At 50.3% G+C, this 18,670-nt stretch overlaps 1 protein-coding gene across 4 annotated transcripts; it reads right to left on the bottom strand.

The window, feature by feature from the left end:
- Positions 1-1,105: 1,105 nt before the first annotated feature.
- On the bottom strand, positions 1,106-15,532 carry RCC1 (regulator of chromosome condensation 1; the record flags this gene model as incomplete). 4 transcript variants are annotated; one of them, XM_084243427.1, is made up of 11 exons in its annotated part: positions 1,106-1,281; positions 2,693-2,845; positions 3,171-3,290; positions 3,528-3,683; positions 4,161-4,283; positions 4,394-4,490; positions 5,711-5,890; positions 6,070-6,257; positions 7,137-7,184; positions 7,753-7,834; positions 15,406-15,532. In XM_084243427.1, the coding sequence occupies 10 exons, from the start codon at positions 7,823-7,825 to the stop codon at positions 1,106-1,108; spliced, it is 1,314 nt and encodes a 437-aa protein (XP_084099553.1). The 4 variants fall into 4 exon arrangements, with proteins under 4 accessions (XP_084099553.1, XP_084099554.1, XP_084099555.1 ...); XM_084243428.1 differs by lacking the exon at positions 15,406-15,532 and having other exon boundaries at positions 7,119-7,184; positions 7,753-7,825; XM_084243429.1 differs by lacking the exon at positions 15,406-15,532 and having other exon boundaries at positions 7,119-7,166; positions 7,753-7,825.
- Positions 15,533-18,670: the final 3,138 nt, after the last annotated feature.

The raw sequence follows: 18,670 nt of genomic DNA, 5'->3' as shown, positions 1-18,670 counted from the left end.
CATTTCGACATCACTTAGGTCCTAGCTTTGACTAGGTCCACAGGAAGGGTTTATTCTGTCCTTCCCAACATAGCAGATGCTCCCTTAAAAAAAGCAGGGAGCATGTAGAAAACAAGTGGCCTGTTTTATAAAACTCTAAATTTATTAAAAGTGTTAAAAGGTTCCACTCTCCCCATCCTTTTTCTTACATTAAAAAAGAAAATCAAAACTGTTTTCTATTTTCTCAGCCACTGTACAAGCTACCACTTCCCTTTCTGGGGACCAGCCTCTCCCAAACTCTAGTCTTCCCCCTTTCACTCTCAATATTGCTATAAATTTGTTTATAAAGCCCTCCACCCTCCCTCCCCACCCCCCCCACGTCCTGCCCTGCAGGCAAAGCTTCTTTTCCAGATCCGGGGTCCTTGAAGTTGAGCAGGTTGCAGGGGTGGAAGAACAGGCAATGCCTGAAAGGCAGAATGCTTTGTGCTTCTGGGAAAAAGGCAGATTGGCTTCTTTCTTGATTAAGTGGACTTTGTTTTGTTTTTGCCCCATGCACACCTGTTGAGGGTCAACTATTTGGCTTGGGGTGGCCACAGCTGAGTAGCCTTGCCCCTTCTCCAGTTCCTCCAGGCATCGGTCCATGACAGCTGGGTCTGACTGATGACTACCCTTTGCCTGTGGACTCTGAAGGACAGGAAGAGTGGCACATGACTACAGTACTGAGTTTGATGGAGCTCCAACTTCGCAGTGTGGGCACCTAACCCCCAGGGGAGGAAGTTTTGTTTTTTGGTAGGTAAAACCAGGGTCAGCCAGGACCATGGGTGATAGATAAGGGAGAAAGGGGTAATCACATAGCTCTGAGCTGAGCAATGTTCCTTCAGGCAAAACCCCCTATCCTTATATCCTGTCAATGCCCCTGGCCCCCACCCCACCTTCATCCTGCAGGTCCCAGGATGACTCCAGAAAGGAGGAAGAAAAAGAGGAAAAGGATTCTGTTCTGCTGATGGGAAAAAGGCAGGAGATGACAGAGTACTCAGGGTTTGGGGAAGCCTGCTGGAATCTGTAGTCCTCATGGCTTTCCTGTTTCGGGAGGGAGGATGGGCGGGCCAGGCCCTCAGAGGCTTCATCAGCTCAGTTCCTTGTCCTTGACTAACAAGACTGTATGCTGGCCCCCACTGGACACAGATAAGACCACGCGGTTCTCCAGTTGCTTGCCAGTCATCTCTACTGGGCTCCAGGCATCCTCTTCCTGCCCGGTGCCCAGCTGATAGTTGGTGCCCATTCCCCAGGCAAAAACACGACCTGCAAGGGAGAGAAACGGGTGCAACTGTCTCCAGGATCCCCAGCCCCACCTTCCAGACTATTAAGAAGCCTCTGGGGCCTCCCTGGTAGAGCCAGGGGTTAAGATGCAGCACTATGAAGCTATCCGCAGCCACTACAGCATGAGTTCCATCCTTCACCAGGGAGGTGACCCACATGGCACAGCAGACCTCTCCGTCTAGCCTGCTAGTCCCCTCAGCAGTGTATTTCAGTCAGTGTGCCTGTTCTGCTCCCCACTCTGTCTCTGGTGAATCCTCTCACCTCCCCGCATCTCCGGCCTGCACCCCAGCTCTTGTATGCATAAATAAATAAACCTTAAAAAAAAAAAAAAAAAAGCCTGGGACACAGAGATTTGTAAATTTTCATCATGGCCTGCAGCAGCCTGGTAATGTCCCAGGTTCTGGGAGTTCAGGGAAGCTAATTCAAGGAGATGATGGGGAAAAAAGAGCTTCGTCAACCAGAAACCACAGTCCTTACACACTGCCAAACACTTCTCGCTGCTTGTAAGCAAGGCATTCAAAGCCCTATGTGACTACCATTCCCCAGGCCCCTACACCACCCTCCATTACTAAGACAAGTCACCTTTGAGACAACTCTGGATGTTTCTATGCCTGGAAAGCTCTTTGCTTATAAAGGACCACCTTCAAGGTTTGTGCAAGCCCCACTATCTCAGGAGATCACCTGAGATCAAGCATATCCACCAGGTCCAGACTTCTCATGCTACTGAGTCTTTTTTTTTTTTCCCTAAAAATTCTAAGTACAGCTTCCTGGGAAGCTGGTACATAGCAGATTGTAAATAAAGAGGTCACCATGGTGGAAAGCAGAGAACTAGAGTCTGGAGATAAGACTTCAAGTTGTATTGCCTGACTGAACCTCAATAACATACCCTCCCCTTTCCACAGAACCACCTTTATTAAAATTATTTGTTTACTCATTTTAAGTCCATCAAAGTTAGAACCTCTGAGAGTCAGGAAAAGCAACGTCATCAGAATCACTGCTCTCTGCCTCTCAGCTCCATCTGATGACACCAGAGGCTGCTAGGGAGTTTGGTGAGAATCACGACCCCTGGGCCTCCCTGGTGGTGCAAGGGGTTAAGTCTCAGCACTATGAAGCTATCCATAGCCACTGCAGCATGAGTTCGATCCCTGGCCAGGGAGCTACCCATATAGTGTAGCAGACCTTTCCTGACTTGCCCGCTGTTCCCCTCAGCAGTGCATTTCAGTAGATCCACCTGACCTGCTCCCCACTCTGTCTCAGGTGAATTCTCTCACCGCCCCCCACCCCTGCACCTCTGGCCTACACCCCAGTTCTTGCATGCATAAATAAATCTTTAGAAAAAAAATTCACAGCTTCCCCAAGCCCCCCATTAGAAAGACTGGGCAGCCCCACTCACCATCCTTGGTCACTGCATACCCCACAGAGGCCCCGCAAGCCACTGAGGAGACGGCAGGTAGCCTGGAGATGAGGGTTGGTATGCTCTTCTCCTCAGCACCCTCCCCGAGGCCTAGCCGACCATACTCAGCCCGGCCCAGGCTGTATGCTTTTCCTGTGAGAAGAGGGAGAAAGATGGGGAGATGGAGAGTGTGCTCCAGGTAGGCCAGGTGAGTCCCCGTAACTCTGAGAGTTTGTTCCCATGTCCTGGTGGTAAGGAGGCCTGTAGTGTCTCTTCCCAGTTTGGGGGGAGGCCTGGGAAAACAGTTCCATAGAACTCATATTTGGAAAATGCCAGGACTGTGGAGTACTGGGTTGATTAAGGCCCATCCTTGGAGCAGGGCCAGATTCCAAGGACCATGGTCTCACTACTAGTCTGGCTAGGCTTGTGTGCAAGGAACATTCCATCCCCCATCCTGAGGAGGACCTAGAGGTCCTACCTTCTGAATCCATGCAGACGGTGTGGTGCTGGCCACCAGAGAAGCCCACCCAAGACTTGGTGGAGTTCTTGAAGGACGTCAGGTTCTGGGGTACAAAGCAAGGTTCTGTGCCTGAGGTTCCTGGAGGGAAAGGGCAAGATCGAGCTGTCATGGGTACAGTTGTCCAAGGACCTGCCCTCCTTCATGCCCTCCCACAGTGAGGCCCAGCCAGGGTATTTATATTCTCACTTTACAGATGACAAACTGGCTCTGAGGGGTTAGGTGGTCCCACCAAGGGTGCAAAACAAGTGAAGGGTAAAGCCAGGCTTGGAACCCAGGTGTTACTGGGCTATGCCTGATGCTGGGCTCGGGACTCACCAAGTTGATGGTAGTTGGAGAGGCCAAAGCCATAGACGTGGCCTTCACGAGAGATGGCAAAGGTCAAGTAGGCACCACAGAAGGCATCCTGGAATCTCACGTGACCCCCACTTCCCCTGGATTTTAGAATCACACATTTGGGAACCAGGAGTCGTTCTGCAGGCAGAGAAGATGTCAGGGTCAGCGGCAAACACACATGGCCTGTCTCTGCCCTGAATCTGGTTCTCCTTCACTATTAAAGGCCTCAAAGGAAGGCTAAGCAGGAACTCCTCTCCCTATTTTACATGAGAGGAAACTGACGCCAAGAAACAAGTGCCTCAAATTCCAAAGCCGTAAGAGGTAACATTTACCTGGAACTTACCAGGTGCCACACATTCTCCTATTATTAACACCTTCTATGTTAACTTCACAACAACCCAGTGAGGTAGGTTTGGAGACGAAGAAACTATGTCCACAGCTAGTAGGGGTAGAACCAAGATGTAAAACCAGAGTAGTGTGGCTCTAGAGTGAATTCTTAACCACCGCAGGTCCCTCTGACACAAGCCTGAACAGACAACTCCTCCTGCTTTTCTTTGACTTTTACATGGGGGGTGGCTTGCCAAGTTGCCTGCCGGAAGGACCTAAGCCACCTACCAAGGCCCTGCCGGCCACCACGATTGGCAAATAACGCAGGCACACGGCCCAGCTGGCCCTGCTCCCCGCAGCCCAAAGTGTAGAGGTCGCCATCAGCTGTCAGCATCACCAAGTGGTCGTTGCCTGAGGGTGAGAGGAAGGCAGGGGATGCAGGGCTTGTAGGTAAGGCCCAGGCTGGGTTGGCCCCAGAACAAGGTTCCCTTAATTCCTGCCCAGAGTACCCCCAGTCTCACCTGAGGCCACTTTCACCACAGGCATACCCAGCTGCACCTGGACGGGCACCATGCTCTTCTTCATGGGCTCCAAGAGCCCAATCACACCATTATTGTCCTGGAAGGGAGGGGTAGAGAACCTATCAGCCAAGTGCAGGCTTACAGACAACCACAGAGCTGGAAAAGGGCACTGGTGCCAGATGGAGATATGGCCAATAGCCAGGCCACATACTGAAATAGTTATAAACACAGTCATACATGCCTTTTATTTGTTTTAAAATAACAGGAGGGGGAGTGGATGGTAGGTAGGAGAGTGCAAACAAGTTGGCTACAAGTTGATAATTGCTGGGTTGAATAAATGGGGGTTCATTACTTTCATGTATTTGAAATGCTCCGTAAAAATATTTTATGGCCTCCCTGTTAGCACAAGGGGTTAAGTCTCAGCACTGTGAAGCTATCCACAGCCACTGCAGCAGTCAGGGAGGTGACCCACATGACACAGCAGACCTTCCTGTCTTGCCCACTGCTTCCCTTGGCAGTGTATTTCAGTAGATCCTCCCCACTCTGTCTGTGGTGAATCCTTTCAACCCCACACCTCTGGTCTAGACCCCAGTTCTTGTATGAATAAATAAATATTAAAAAAAAAGTTCGGGCTTCCCTGGTGGTGCAGGGGGTTAAGACGCAATCTATGAACCTAGGTGCATACTGCAGCACGAGTTCGATCCCCAGCCAGAGAGCTACCCACATGTTGCGGCAGACCTCTCCTGACTCGCCCGCTGCTCCCCTCAGCAGTGTATTTCAGTCAATCTGCCTGTTCTGCTCCCCACTCTGTCTCTGGTGAATCCTCTTACCACCCCCACACCTCTGGCCTGTACCTCAGCTCTTGTATGAATAAATCTTTAAAAAAAAATTCATTTCCCTCATGGAATTTCTGATGTGACAGTTCCCCTTCCTGCCCTTTCCCGCCATCCCCCAAAAACAGTACAGATGAAGGTGGGAAAGGGGGGTTATGTTGAAGGTAGGGAGATAGGGAGATGGGTAAGGACAGCAAGTGAGTCTCCTGCATCAGCCTCAACCCAAAAGCATATTGGCTTACCCCCTTGCCAAGACACACACTCCATAACATCAGATTTGAGGAAACAGATGGTGGTGTTGACAGGCTTGGAAGAAGCAGCCAGAGACCTAGATTTGGGCCTGATCTCTGCCTCTGGGCCTTGATTTCCACTGGAAATCAAGACCATGGGGGCTCAGAGATGGGTTATCTTTGGGGCCCCAGCAATTAATTCTGCCTGCTAAGTCTCATGCACTTTCCAAAGAGAGGAGGAGCCCCAGTCTTACCCGAAAGGAACCCCAGAGGAAGACACGACCATCCTCAGTGAGGGCTGCTGTGTGACTGTCTCCTGCTGACACCTGTATCACCTTCTCTTGCAGTTCCACTTTTCCAGGGACCATCTCTGAGCCCTCCACTGATGTGTCCCTTCCCAGGGCACCATCATCATTGCAGCCGAAGGAGTAGACCTGTGCCCAGGATATCCCCATCAGTGCAAGGTCTCGCCTCACAGTCCATTCATATCTAGGCCACACCCTGCTTGGTTAGCCAGCTCCATCTCCACAGAGATATGTGTGTGGCTCAAAAGTCCCACCCCAACCCCCCCAGCCCAGGGCTTGTCCAATCCTATGCCACCCACCCAACCTACCTGGCCACTTTTGCTTAGACACACAGTGTGCATGCCCCCAGCCTCGGCCTGCACAACGTCCTCTGGAATGGGGACCAGGGCTGGCTTCTTCCTCTCCATCACATTCTCGCCCAGCCCCAGCTGGCCCACGTCGCCCTGGCCCAGTGTCAGCACCAAGCCTGGTTCTGTGCTGTGGGACCTATGTGATACTGAGGGGTGAAGAAGACAGTCCCTGAGTGTGTAGGATGATGGGAAAGTGGAGACTCACTGCATCAGCTCTGGGATCACATGACCCGGGTTCAAGTCCCGGCTCTGCCACAGACCATTAGTATAACCTTTTGGAGCCTAAGTTTCCTGATATGTGAAATGAGGATCATGAAAGATTTAAAAGTGAGCACGTGATTAATGTGAGAAAGGAAATGGGAACAAGGAGACACTCTACATTGTGAGGTGAATCTGGGTGGGAGGGGAATATAGTGAGGACACAAGATGGTTTCCTGATGAAGTTCTGTCAGGAGCTTGGTCAACGCTGAGGGCTCAGATAGTGTCTACCATTCCTGATTGCTCATTCTACTAAAGTTAAATTGCTTTGTAGTGCCCAAATTATGCTACAGACCTTTCATATTCAGGATCTTGTTTTATAGGAAAGGGAGTCTCAGGGACATTAAGTAACCTTTCCAGGGCCACAGAGCAAATAAGCCGCAGAGTCTGCACTGAAACCAAAGAACTACATGAGTCAGAGCAGAGCCCCTGGCTCTTATCCTCAGACTGTGATTTAACTTCTGGACACGTTCATAGAGGAAAACGGCCCCTTCCGCTCCTGTCTGGGGACAGGCAACTGAAAAAGTGGCGGCAGAGCTGTAATTGGCATGGAGGTACTGGGTATGCGGCACAGGGGCATCTGCTGGCCAATGGCAGCTGCCGGTGCTCTGGGACAGTCAGTGGCATCCAGCCCCTCCACTGGGGGTGGTGGCATGGCTGCCAGGGCCTCTGCAGCTGCACAGAGGGTACACTGGGCAGGGAGCCACCTGGTCAGGTTTTCTGGTGAGGAGGGCTAGGCCTGCAGGCACCTTGGCAGGAGCTGGCGCCTGGAACGTGGCGGGAGACAACGGCCCTTGCTGCCTGGTTACGAGGGTCTGCAAAAGACAGACACTGTCTGAGTGTGGATCCACACTCCATGCTCTCAAATTAAGGGTGGATCACTGTCTTCCTTATGCCCCTCCAGAGTCCCAGGAGAGAGGAAACCACAGCCAACTCCCTCAGATGCTGCCAGGACACTATCTCATTTAATCCTCATAATAGCTCAGGAAGGCTGGTGCTACTCTCAAATCCATTTTATGAATAGAGTAGTCCAAGCTCAGTGAGGTTAAGTGACTTGCCCAAAGCTACACAGCTAGAAAGTGGCAGAGGCAGGACTGGAACCCAAGCCTAGAAGTCAAAGGTCCTAATCATAATGCATTACTGCCTGGGGCAAAGCCCTAGGTCTAGTGCTGTCTGAGTGCCTTTAGACAAGTCTCTGTCCCCTTGAGATCCTCAGAGGGTGGGGTTCAATGAGCTATATGGGAGACTCTCCAGTTAGGATGGTTCCCTGGAATTCCAGGCTCCTCAGCTTAAATGCCAGGGAGGAAGTAAGAAACCCAGCCCCAGATTCTGGGGGCTCCTACAAACCACCCATACCCAGTATAAAGGCCAAGGCCAACTTACTCTTCACCTTCTTGCTTTTGGGGAGAGCATCTTCTGGGGGTGACCTTTTCTTAGCTATGCGCTTGGGTGGCATCTTTCTATCCTGAAAAACCCAGACAAAATATTCCAAGTCACAAGTGGCAATCATTTTCCTGTTCTAATTAGACAATATTTACCAAAAACTGTATTTTAAAAAAAGGTGAGAGGAATTTTTCAGAATTTATCCCAAGAACAGAGTGGATATATGCAAAGATTAAATATTCTTTACTGTAATCTTCATTACATTAAAAAAAACAACCAAAAGTGAAGCAACCCGTGAGCTCAACAGGAGGAGATTGGTATAGGCATGACAGGAATATGAAGCCCTTAAAAATGATACTTTCAGGGCCTCCCTGGTGGCGCAGGTGATTGAGCGCAGCGCTGTGAAGCTGTCTGCAGCCTCTGGCCGGCCCTGGAGCAACCCACATGGTGAGCAGACCTCTCCTGTCTCGCCCGCTGCTCCCCTCAGCAGTGTATTTCAGTCAGTCTGCCTGTTCTGCTCCCCGCTCTGTCTCTGGTGAATCCTCTCACCCTCCCAAGCATCTGGACTATTGCCGGGCTCTTGTATAAATAAAATAGATCTTTAAAAAAAAAAATTGATACTTTCAGAGATTTATTGAATGGGAAGATGTTCACCATTACCAAGTGAAAAACAGCTCACCTTCTTATTTCCAACACACACATACATGTAGAAAAATGTGTGGAAGAAGGCCTCCTTGGTGGCTCAAGGGGTTAAGTCTCAGCACTATCAAGCTATGGGTAGCCACTGCAGCCCTGGCCAGGGAGGTGACCCACACGTCACAGCAGATCTCTCCTGACTTGCCTGCTACTCCCCTCAGCAGTGTATTTCCCACTGTCTCCTCAATCCTCTCACTGCCCTGCACCCCAGTTCTTCTATGCATCAACAAATCTTTAAAAAAAAAAAAAAAAAAAAAAAAAGGCTGTCAAAGCCTGGGGTGCCCAAACTCTGGAGTTTACACTAGAATGGATGACTGGGGTCAGGGCTCTGGAACTACTCAGATGCAGAATTAGTATAGCATGCAGCACAGCCTGGAAGCTAGAATCTGGGCTCAGCTACTTTTTAACTGTCTGACCCTGGGCACATTTCTTTAATCTCTTCAGGATTCATTTTCCTCCTCAGTAAAACAAGAGTAATAGAACCTAGACCTTTTGATGTGTAATATTAAGAGCTAATACTGTATAGTAGTTGCATAGTTAGTGATCAACAAATCAATACTGGACTGATGTTATAAAGGCTAGGCCCTGCAATCTAATCTAACCATCTTTCCTTCAGTTTACAGATGAGGGAGACTTTACCCAACCTACAAACAACACAAGAACTCCAAGAGCCCTTTTTTGGCTCAGGTGCGTGCCTAACCAGCACTGCCTCCCCACATTCTGCTGACTATCCAGAGGGAGGAGAACAAAGCACTAAAGATGGGAAAGTGGCCAAGGGACAGCCATGTAGGCTGAGCCTCTGCAGGCTGAGATGCTATAGGTTGTGACTGGCCAAGGTGATTCTGATGAGGGGACAGTTCTGGGCTTCCCACAACTTTTATCTTCCTAGGGTGGGACTCCTCCCTTCCAACCTGCCTCTTGGAGATCCCTCTTCCCACACTATAATACACTCTTTGGGGTTAAAGGGAATTGGATTCACCTGCCAGAGCAGTGGCTTATTAGCCCCTGCTGCTGCTGCTGCTTCTTTTTTTAAAGATTTATTTATTTGTAGAACTGCAGTGTAGGCCAGAGGTACAGGAGTGGGGTGAGAGGATTCACCAGAGACAGAGTGGGGAGCAGAACATGCAGTTCGACTGAAATACACTGCTGAGAGGAGCAGTGGGCAAGACAGGAGAGGTCTGCTGTGCCATGCAGCGGTGATAGCTGAGACTAAATCTCTAGGCCACTAGAGAGGCCCTATCTCCTGCTTTGTGACCACGGGTGGCCAGCAGCCCTCACTTCCCTGAGCAGTATCCACATCTGTCAGAGGGGATGCCAAGACTACTTCTCAGGGTTGCCACAGAGACTGAAGGAAATGTCTGTAAAGCACTTTGTAGTGCCAAACACACTCTAAGTACTCAACACAGGGCAGACTATTCATTCATTCCACAAATATATTTGTGTACTGAGTGCCTGTTACCTTCGTTTGGCTTTGGACCAGGTATAGCAACAGATACTGTTCTCACGGGGCTTACAATCTAGTGGGAAAGAAAAAAAAAAAAAGAGGCAGAAATATTACAGATGGTGCTTGTGCTGTGAGAGGGTTAAGGCAGTGTCGTGGTAAGAGAACAACTTTGGTTGCATGACAATTAGAATGTTTTAACACAATTAAGGTTAAAATGTTAACACTTATGTTATGACTATTTTACCACCATCACCACCACAACAACCAAAAGAAAACAATTGGGATAGGGGAAGAGACTGGTCATAGAGGTGACAGTTCAGCTAAGACCTTAAGTGTGAGCAGGGGATGACCAGGATAAAAGCACTCCAGCAAACAGTGGGAAGTGTTTGGGGAGGAACCTGGAGAGGCCAGCATGCTGCAGCTGGAGAGCAAAGGGCCTAACGGGCTAGATCAGACGAGGCCCTGTAGAAAAAAGGCAGAAAAGTCTTAAGAAGAATGTCTCCACCATTTGCACTTTTAAGTGCTTGTTCTGCCTACTGATAGAAAATGGAGTGGATTAGAAGGATGCTACAGCAGGCATCCAAATGAGATGATACTGACTTGCCTTGGCCTGAAGTAACAGAGAAAAGTAGACAAAATAGATCAATTTAATTTGCCAGTGGAGTAGATGTGGGGAGTAAGGGAGAGGGAGGACTCCAGAATGACTTTTGCATCCTAAAAAATCCAGGAGATTCTGGGGAGGCTTGGCCAAACACAAGAACTCCTAGGCTTTGGCTTAAGTGACTAGATGAATGAAATAGTTCTGTTAGTAAGATGGAGAACACCATGGGACAGATAGGACAGGCCTCAAGCTCCATTTTACCAGGTGTATTCATTAAGTCTGAGGTGCTTGGGCCTCATCAGGGAAGGGATGTTTCAGAGGAAGACCTGGATGGGCTAAGGGGTGTGGGATATAACATGTGTCCCAGGTAGACAGCTAGCATGCCTGACCAGGCTGGCAATCATTTCACTGTGTTCAGGGCCCTATCCTGCTAAAGACTAATCTCCCTACAGACCATCAGAGTGATCTGCAGTAGTCTGCTGTGCTGTGGAGGGAAAACATAGAAAAGAACTCACAAAAAGTTAAATGAAAAACAATTACATAGGCACATGAGGGCTGATGCAGGGTTGGCCCTGGGGAAGGCCTGGGGTGGACACAAAAATAAATATGAGATGACTGGTATCATGGGGCACTAATAACAATGAAAGTGTGTTGTTATAGACTGGAACCAGTGCCTCAACCACCTGCATTTTGGATGACATCTTGGGGTTTCTCACTGCAAGCTAGCCACACTGATCCCACTATGAGGAGAGAAAACAGGCTAGAAAGGTGACCTATCTTACCCAGGACCAGAACAGGAAATCAAGACAAGTGGTCAGACACCAGAGCTGGTACCTTTAGGAACCCACACCCTTTAGGTACCTTTACCAAAAGGTAACGGTACTTTTGGCCTCACCCCTCCCCTCATCTGTCACACCCTGCCATGTCTTACACAGCCCTTGACTGCTTACAGTTTTCTCTACACCACTGTGCATTTCTATACTTTCCCACCCCTACCCACACCTCTACTCACATTTCAGAGCCACCCCCACTCATACATTTTCTTTGATCTCTTCCCCCATCCTAAATGAACCGTTCTCTTCCAGAGGAACTAGCACAGAGTTCTGGATGGTAATGAATTTACATGTCAATCCGCCACACCAATCTACTCTGTAAAATATGAACCTTTTTGGGGCACTGGTCACTCCTTGTGACTTTTTCTTCTAACAAGCTGAAGGTGGCACTGTCACTCCTATTTCCCAGCGGAGGGAACTGAGGTATAAGAAGTCAAAGTACTCGTCCAGGTTGACACAGGCAGTAGAGTCAGGAAAAGAATCCAGGTATAGCTGATTGATTAAAAAAAAGAGAAAAAGGCCAGGTTGCTTACTGGTATGCCATGATCCAGGCAGGAGTCACGGCAGCCTTGGCAGGACTCCCCAAGGGGCTTGGGCAAACACAAGAGGCAGGGGGCAGCAGCCAGCTGAGGGAAAAGATGGTGAGACCCAGAGAGGGAAGACTAAGGTAACAGGGCCTGAGGGCCGGGAGGTAGAGCCACTGAAAGATAACGGGAAGGATGATGCTTACACACAACACAGGGCCATAGTGGAGAAAGCTCTGCCTTCAGAGGCCTGAGTTCTCTCTGAGCCTTAGAACCTTTCTCAAATGGAAGACTCTGGCGTTACAACATGCTGTCTGAGCAATCCTGGAGGTGGGGCAGTGAATGGATGACAGGGCACCTTTGCAAAGGTGGAGCCCTGCACCCTCTATTCACCTGTAAGTCCTCTAGTGTACAAACCAGTCTTCTGTAGCTGCTCTGGGTGTGACTGCTCAACCACACAGTGCATGTCCAGGCTATTGTTCCTGCCCCCTCACCCTCAGACAGATAAACACAGCTCCCACCTCAAAGAACTGAGGTGAGACAAAGGGACACAGTCACAAATAATTCAGTTGGATAGTTAACTTTCACTGACAGGCACCAATGGTGCCCCAGCCTCTCCTAAAATGCTCATGCCTGCCCACTGAGGTGTGATCATCCTATTTTACAGAAAAGAAAGTTGAGGCTCAGAGGAAGTCCCCTCAGGTCACACAAGGTGACATGAAATCCTGTTTCCTAACCACTCCCCACCAGGGTCAGAGTTTCTCCCTTCTCCTTCAGCCTGGGCCTCAGTTTCCTGAAGGCAGACCAGACAGCCAGCCAGGGGCCATGTGTTCCTGCTGTGACCTCACCAGTCTCATTTCTGCAAAGGGAGATAGAGCCTCTCTGACTACAGCAGCTGTCTCAGCAACAACCCCCCCCCCTCCAGCCTCCACCATGTCAGGAGGCAGAAGCTTGTCTGCCAGACTCATAGGTTGAATGATCTCTTTGTGAAAAGGGCTCCCAAGAGGGAAGGGAGAGGGGACCCTCTGTCAACAAACATCTGCTAAACTCCTGTGCCCTGCCAGGCGGGGCTGGTATACTTCCTCCCAGGGCCCCTGGCTGGGTGTCCCCCTGGGGTACAGGTTGTGCCTGGGTCTATGTGTATTTACTCTCTCTGTGGGGTAGGGAGGGGCGGGAGCTTCCAGCAGATTTCAGAACCACTGAGTCATGGAAATCACGGGATATTGGTACTTCTCACCTCTTGCCTCTTACCTTCATTTTACAGGTAAGGAAACTAAGGCTCAAAGAGATTTGGTGGCAGGCCCAAGGGTACCCAACTAGGCAAGTGCAAAACTGAACAGGATCTCCGCTCTTGAGATGTCAACTAATGCATCTTTCCAATTTCCACTCTGGAGGCCCTTTTTGGGTGAAGCCTCCCCGCCACCTCCATCCCACGCAGTGTTCTCACTGCAAGATCCAGCCCCGGCTCTACCACGTCGCCTTTTGTATCACAACACCTGTGCCCCCCTGCCTGGATCAGCCAAGCCCCCCCCCCCCCTTCCCAGTCGGCCTCAGTAACTCTAGTCTTTCTTCAGAAAGCGCTTGTTCAAGAGTCACCTCACCTGCAAAGCCATTCCTGACCCTCCCGGGCAGGACTGGGTGGCCTCCCCAGAGTCACAGTAAAGCTCCACGCACTCAACTGAAGTGACTACACACTTGGTTCCAACACCTCAACTATGTGACGCCCGACGCGGGGGGCATCCCCGGGCTCCCTGGGCGCCTGGGGCGCTCAGTGGCCTTCCGCTGTGGCGCGCCCGGGTCTGCCCGAGGCGATCGGGAGCCACGCGGGCCCCCTCACCTCACAGGGCCCTGGAGGCGCAGCTCGGAGCCGCCGGCCCGGGAATCAGCCGTTGACAGATGCGTCTGCGGAGTTCGCGGGGCGCCTCTGCCGGGGGTGGGCAGCCCGGGCGCCTGCTGCCGCGGCGACCTCCTCCCCCGCGGCCGACCCCCAGCCGCTGCCCCGGAGCCGCGGAAGGCAGCCTCCGCCGGCCCGGGCTCTCCCCGGCCTGGCCAACCTTTCCCCAGACGCCTGCTGGACAAAACCACCTTCCCCGCTCCGGAAGCGCAGCCCCGCTGGGCGGCCGGCCCCTGCCGGCGGGGCGCGCGGTGGCGCCCCCCGGGCCGGCGAGGTCGCTGCGGCCGCGCGCCCCCCCGGCCGGCCGCGCTCAGGCCGTTTGAATCTCCCGCCCGCCGGCGCCGCGGGCCCGGCGTGAGCGGCGCGGCGGCGGCGGAGGGGCCGCGCGGCCCTCGCTCCGGCAAGGCGGGGCCGGGCCGGCGCCGGGCGCCCCGCGGGGCCCGGGACACGCGCGCCCGCACGCGCGCCTCAGGCGCCGGCTTCACGTGGGGCCGCGCCGCGCGGGGCGCGCGCAGTTAACCGCCCCCGCTCGCCACGGCCGGGCCCCGCGCCCGCCCCGCGCGCCTCCCTCCGCCGGGACCCGCCGCCGGGAACCGCCGCGACCTACCTCCGTGCGGGTCGGCGACGAGGAACTCCTCCTCCCGCCCGCCGGCCGCGAACTGGGCAGAGCATGCGCTCTGCGGGCCTCCGGCCTCGACCCCGGCCCGAAAGGAAAACAAAGAGCCCGGCGACCCCTGGCGACGTCCCCGGGAAGTGCAAGTGACGCTTCAGACCCGGGAGCTCCGGGCGCGCTCTCCACCCTGAGCGAGGTCCGCCAGGTGTGTGTGTCAGAGACCCCCAGATCCGGACAAGCGGGTTGACAACCAGGAAGACCACCTGAAGTCAGGGTCTGTTGGGGGAAAATCTGTTGTGGGAGGGGCTGTACGATGAAAATATACTTATCTTCCCTGCCCTCAAGAAAGCTTCCGACAGGGAAAGATGAGAAAACAGACTATGGAAAACACACAGGGCTGTGGTAAGGTTAGCCACAGAGGCATCTGGCTCAGCCTGGAACTTGAGAAAGGCTCTCCAAATTAAATCTAAGAGTGCAGGGCATGCTAGGAGATGCAGTCCTTGAGCGATGTGAGTCGGCCAAGGTCTGGCGGGAGCAGAGGCTGGAGAGGGAGAGTCAGACCATAGATGCAGGGTCTTGTGTGTCTGTCCTGAGGCCACGGGATACTATGAAGGGTTGTGAACAGGGGGAATGAAAGGATCAGATTTTGTTTCTAGAGCAAACTGGAAGATGGACTTGAGGGGAAGGGAAGCCAGAGTAGGAGGGAGCAAGAAGGTGTGACAGAGGATTGGAAGCTGGAGATTGAAAGAAGGTACCAAGCAGACTACCCTCTGTCGTTCACACACTCATTTTTCAGGTTGGATCCAAACAGATGTTCAAGATTCCAGGGGTTTCCTCAGGTGACCTCTCAGGCCATTTGATTGTGTCTGGGGGGTTCCCCAATCAGGTTTGTGACCTCTGCAGAAGGGTATTTTCTCCATTTCATATTGATTCTGAGACTTTGTTATACCTGAACTGTAGATGGACACTTTTAAGGATTATTTGCCAAATCATTTTCTTCTACTAGCAGGACTCACTCCAAACACTCCCCATTTTCAGGATTTCTTACCTGTCCAAGTTTACCTCCGCCTCCATCACTGACTCCTTTTTTGGATGATATTCTGTGACATTTCTCCAAGTTTTAATTCTGGTATCTCTGATCTCTCTCTGCTGTCTTCCTCCAAGATCTTAGTCATTCACATGGCTTGATATAATTATAAAAATGATTATTATCACCGATTTTGTAAAAACCCTTGCTTAGTTAAGTATAGAAACATGTCCATCCATGTCAACTAATTCTATTCCTCACAGAAACCTCATGACAATTGAAAAAAAGAGAAAAATTGGATTCAAAGAGATTAAGCCAGTTTTTTAGGGTCAGCATACAGATGGTGGAAGGGGACTAGACCTTTGCTTGTTCAGGCTGAGCCATCATCCTTTAACTGAGAGGGCAGCCCATAGGGTCTGGGTCTGCCCTCTGACCAAAGTTCTAGCTTCTCTCTAAATCAAAGTGAAGCCCTGACATAGAAAATAAAACTCATTTCCCGTGGACCTAGACTCTCTCCCAGCTTTATTCTTCCAGCCAGGGTTAAAATTCTCAGATAAGTACAGGTTCAAACCCTAACTTCTTTTGATTGTTTCTTCTCTCCTCTTCATGTTGCTATTTCTTCCCTCGGGACTAAAGCACCACTCTCCTGGCCTCTGTTCTTGTTCCTTAACCCTTCACCTGCATTTCACTCCACTTACCCCAGCTAGTTTCCTTCAATCATGGCTGTGAGACTTTGCTTAGAGATTTTTTAAGATTCAGATATTTCTTTAGTGCTATGCTTGGACTTGAGGCTGCAAGCCCCAAGCCGTTGATTTCCCATTTCCCTCTCAGTCTCTGCACTGTTGTCTGAGGTACCTATGTTCATTCCTACCTTCTCACTTTCATTTGGACTGTTCTTCCTACCAGGTGCCTTCTATCCTAACTGCACTGAATTTGTTTTTTAAAGATTTATTTATGCATACAAGAACTGGGGTACAGGCCAGAGGTGCGAGTGGTGAGAGGATTCACCAGAGACAAAATGGGGAACAGAACAGGCAGACTGACCGAAGTACTCTGCTGAGGGGAGCAGCAGGCAAGGCAGGAGAGGTCTGCTGCACCACATGGGTAGCTCCCTGGCTGGCCGTGATTGAACTCATGCTGCAGAGGCTTTGGATAGCTTCACAGTGCTGTGCTTAACCCCTGGTGCCACCAGGGAAGCCCTGCACTGAAACCTTGATATATTTAAAGCCCAATTCAGGGGCCTACCTGGTGGCGCAAGGGGCTAAGACACAGCACTATGAAGCAATCCGCAGCCACTGCAGTACAAGTTTGATCCCGGCCAGGGAGGTGACCCAAATGGCACAGCAGACCTCTCCTGTCTTGGCCGCTGCTCCCCTCAGCAGTGTATTTCCATCAGTCTGCCTGTTCTGTTCCCTACTCTGTCTCTGGTAAACCCTCTTACCCCCCCATCTCTGGCTGTACCCCAGCTCTTATATGCATGAATAAATAAAATCTTTAAAAACAAATAAAGCCCAATTCAGTCACCAAAACTATGACACCTCCCTTGGTCCCACTTAATCTTTTTCTTCTCAGAATCCAATTATTGATTTTAATTTTTTCACTCTATCATTATTTTATCTTATTTATTGGACATGAGCCATAGTAAGTAGAGCAATCAGTTAAATCTGATCCAGAATGTACAGATGATAAAAGTGGAGGACATTAAAAGTTATGCATGTAGTACATAAAATCAAAAGTTTAAGTAGACAGGAAAAATGTAAAATGACTCACTGAACTTCTCAACAATATCTAAGATGACAAATACACTGGCTGTGATTAACAGTAGATTGGATATTGCAGAAGAAATGGTGAAATTGATGGCAACACTTGAACTTGACAGCAATAGAAACTATCAAAATGACAGAAAAAGAAATTAAAAAAAATGTAAAGAGCATAATTGAGCTATGAAATAAATGTAAGTGGCCTAATGCATTGGTAATTGGAGATCGTGAAAAAGAGGAGGAGGTGGGGACAGAAAATATATGTAGAAATAATGGTTAAAAAGTGTCCAAACTATAAACCTACACGCCTGCAATGGTTAATTTTATGTGTCAACATGACTAGGCTATGGAACCAGTTATTTGGCCCAACACCAGTCTACATGTTGCTGGAAAGCTGTTTTGTTTTTGTTTTGCTTTTTAAAGATATTATAACCTTTTTTTTTTTTTTTTTTTTGGTGGGACCCTCGCTGGTGGCCTGGGATTGAACTGGCGTTGCAAAGGCTGCGGGCAGCCTCGCAACCTAGCGCTCAACCGCTGTGCCACCAGGGGAGGCCCGATATTATAACCTTTTAATCTGTACACTGTGAGAAAACAGATTACCCTCTAGGATGGATGGGCTTTATCCAATCAGTTGAAGTCCTCAAGAGAAGGATTTGGGCTTCAAGACTTCAATGTCAATTTCTGCTAGAATTACCAGCCTGCTTACCTGCCCTACAGATTTCATACTCACCAGCTCTTCAACTACCTGAATCAGCAGTTTCTTAATCTATCTATCTCTTTCTGTCCTTCCATCTACCTTCCATCCTTCCATCCAGCCATCTATCCCCATTTATCCTATTGGGTTTGTTTTCCCGGAGAAACCTAATACAAACTCCATTAAGCTCAAGCACAAGAAATGCAGCACATTAAAATCAAATCACTTAAAACCAATGACAGGCAGGGCCTCCCAGGTGGCGCAGCGGTTGAGCGCTGGGTTGCGAAGCTGCCCGCGGCTGCAGCGCCAGTTCGATCCCCGGCTGCTCCAGAGGAGGGTCCCACATGGCGCGCAGACCTCTCCTGACGCCCACTGCTCCCCTCAGCAGTGTACCTCGGTCCTTCTGCCTGCTCTGCTCCCCGCTCTGACTCTGGTGAATTCTCTCACCCTCCCGCGCTTCTGACTGTACCCAGTGCATGTATAAACAAAACAAACAAACAAACTAAATAAATAAAAAAAATGCCTCTATTAAAAAAAAAAAAAAACAATGACAGGCAATCTTAAAAAGCAGTCATAAAAAGTCATTTTCATGTAGACAAGAATAAGACGAAGATACAATGCAACATGTTATCCACAGTGGAACAAAACAAGGATACAGTGCAAACAAGAAGAGAATGAAGTAATAATATCTCTAAAGGACTCCAATGAAATTATAACCAGTAAGGGGACTCCCTGGTGGCACAGAGCTGTCTGCAGGGCAGGTTCGATTCCCACCCATCCAGGGAGAAACCCACTTGGCGTGGCTGACCTCTCCTGCCTCACCTGCTGCTCC

This window comes from Talpa europaea, assembly GCF_964194135.1.
Source record: "Talpa europaea genome assembly, chromosome: 9".
Lineage (NCBI taxonomy): Eukaryota > Metazoa > Chordata > Mammalia > Eulipotyphla > Talpidae > Talpa > Talpa europaea.
The sequence above is the reverse complement of the archived record's forward strand: the minus strand, read 5'-3'. Positions and strand labels throughout refer to the sequence as shown.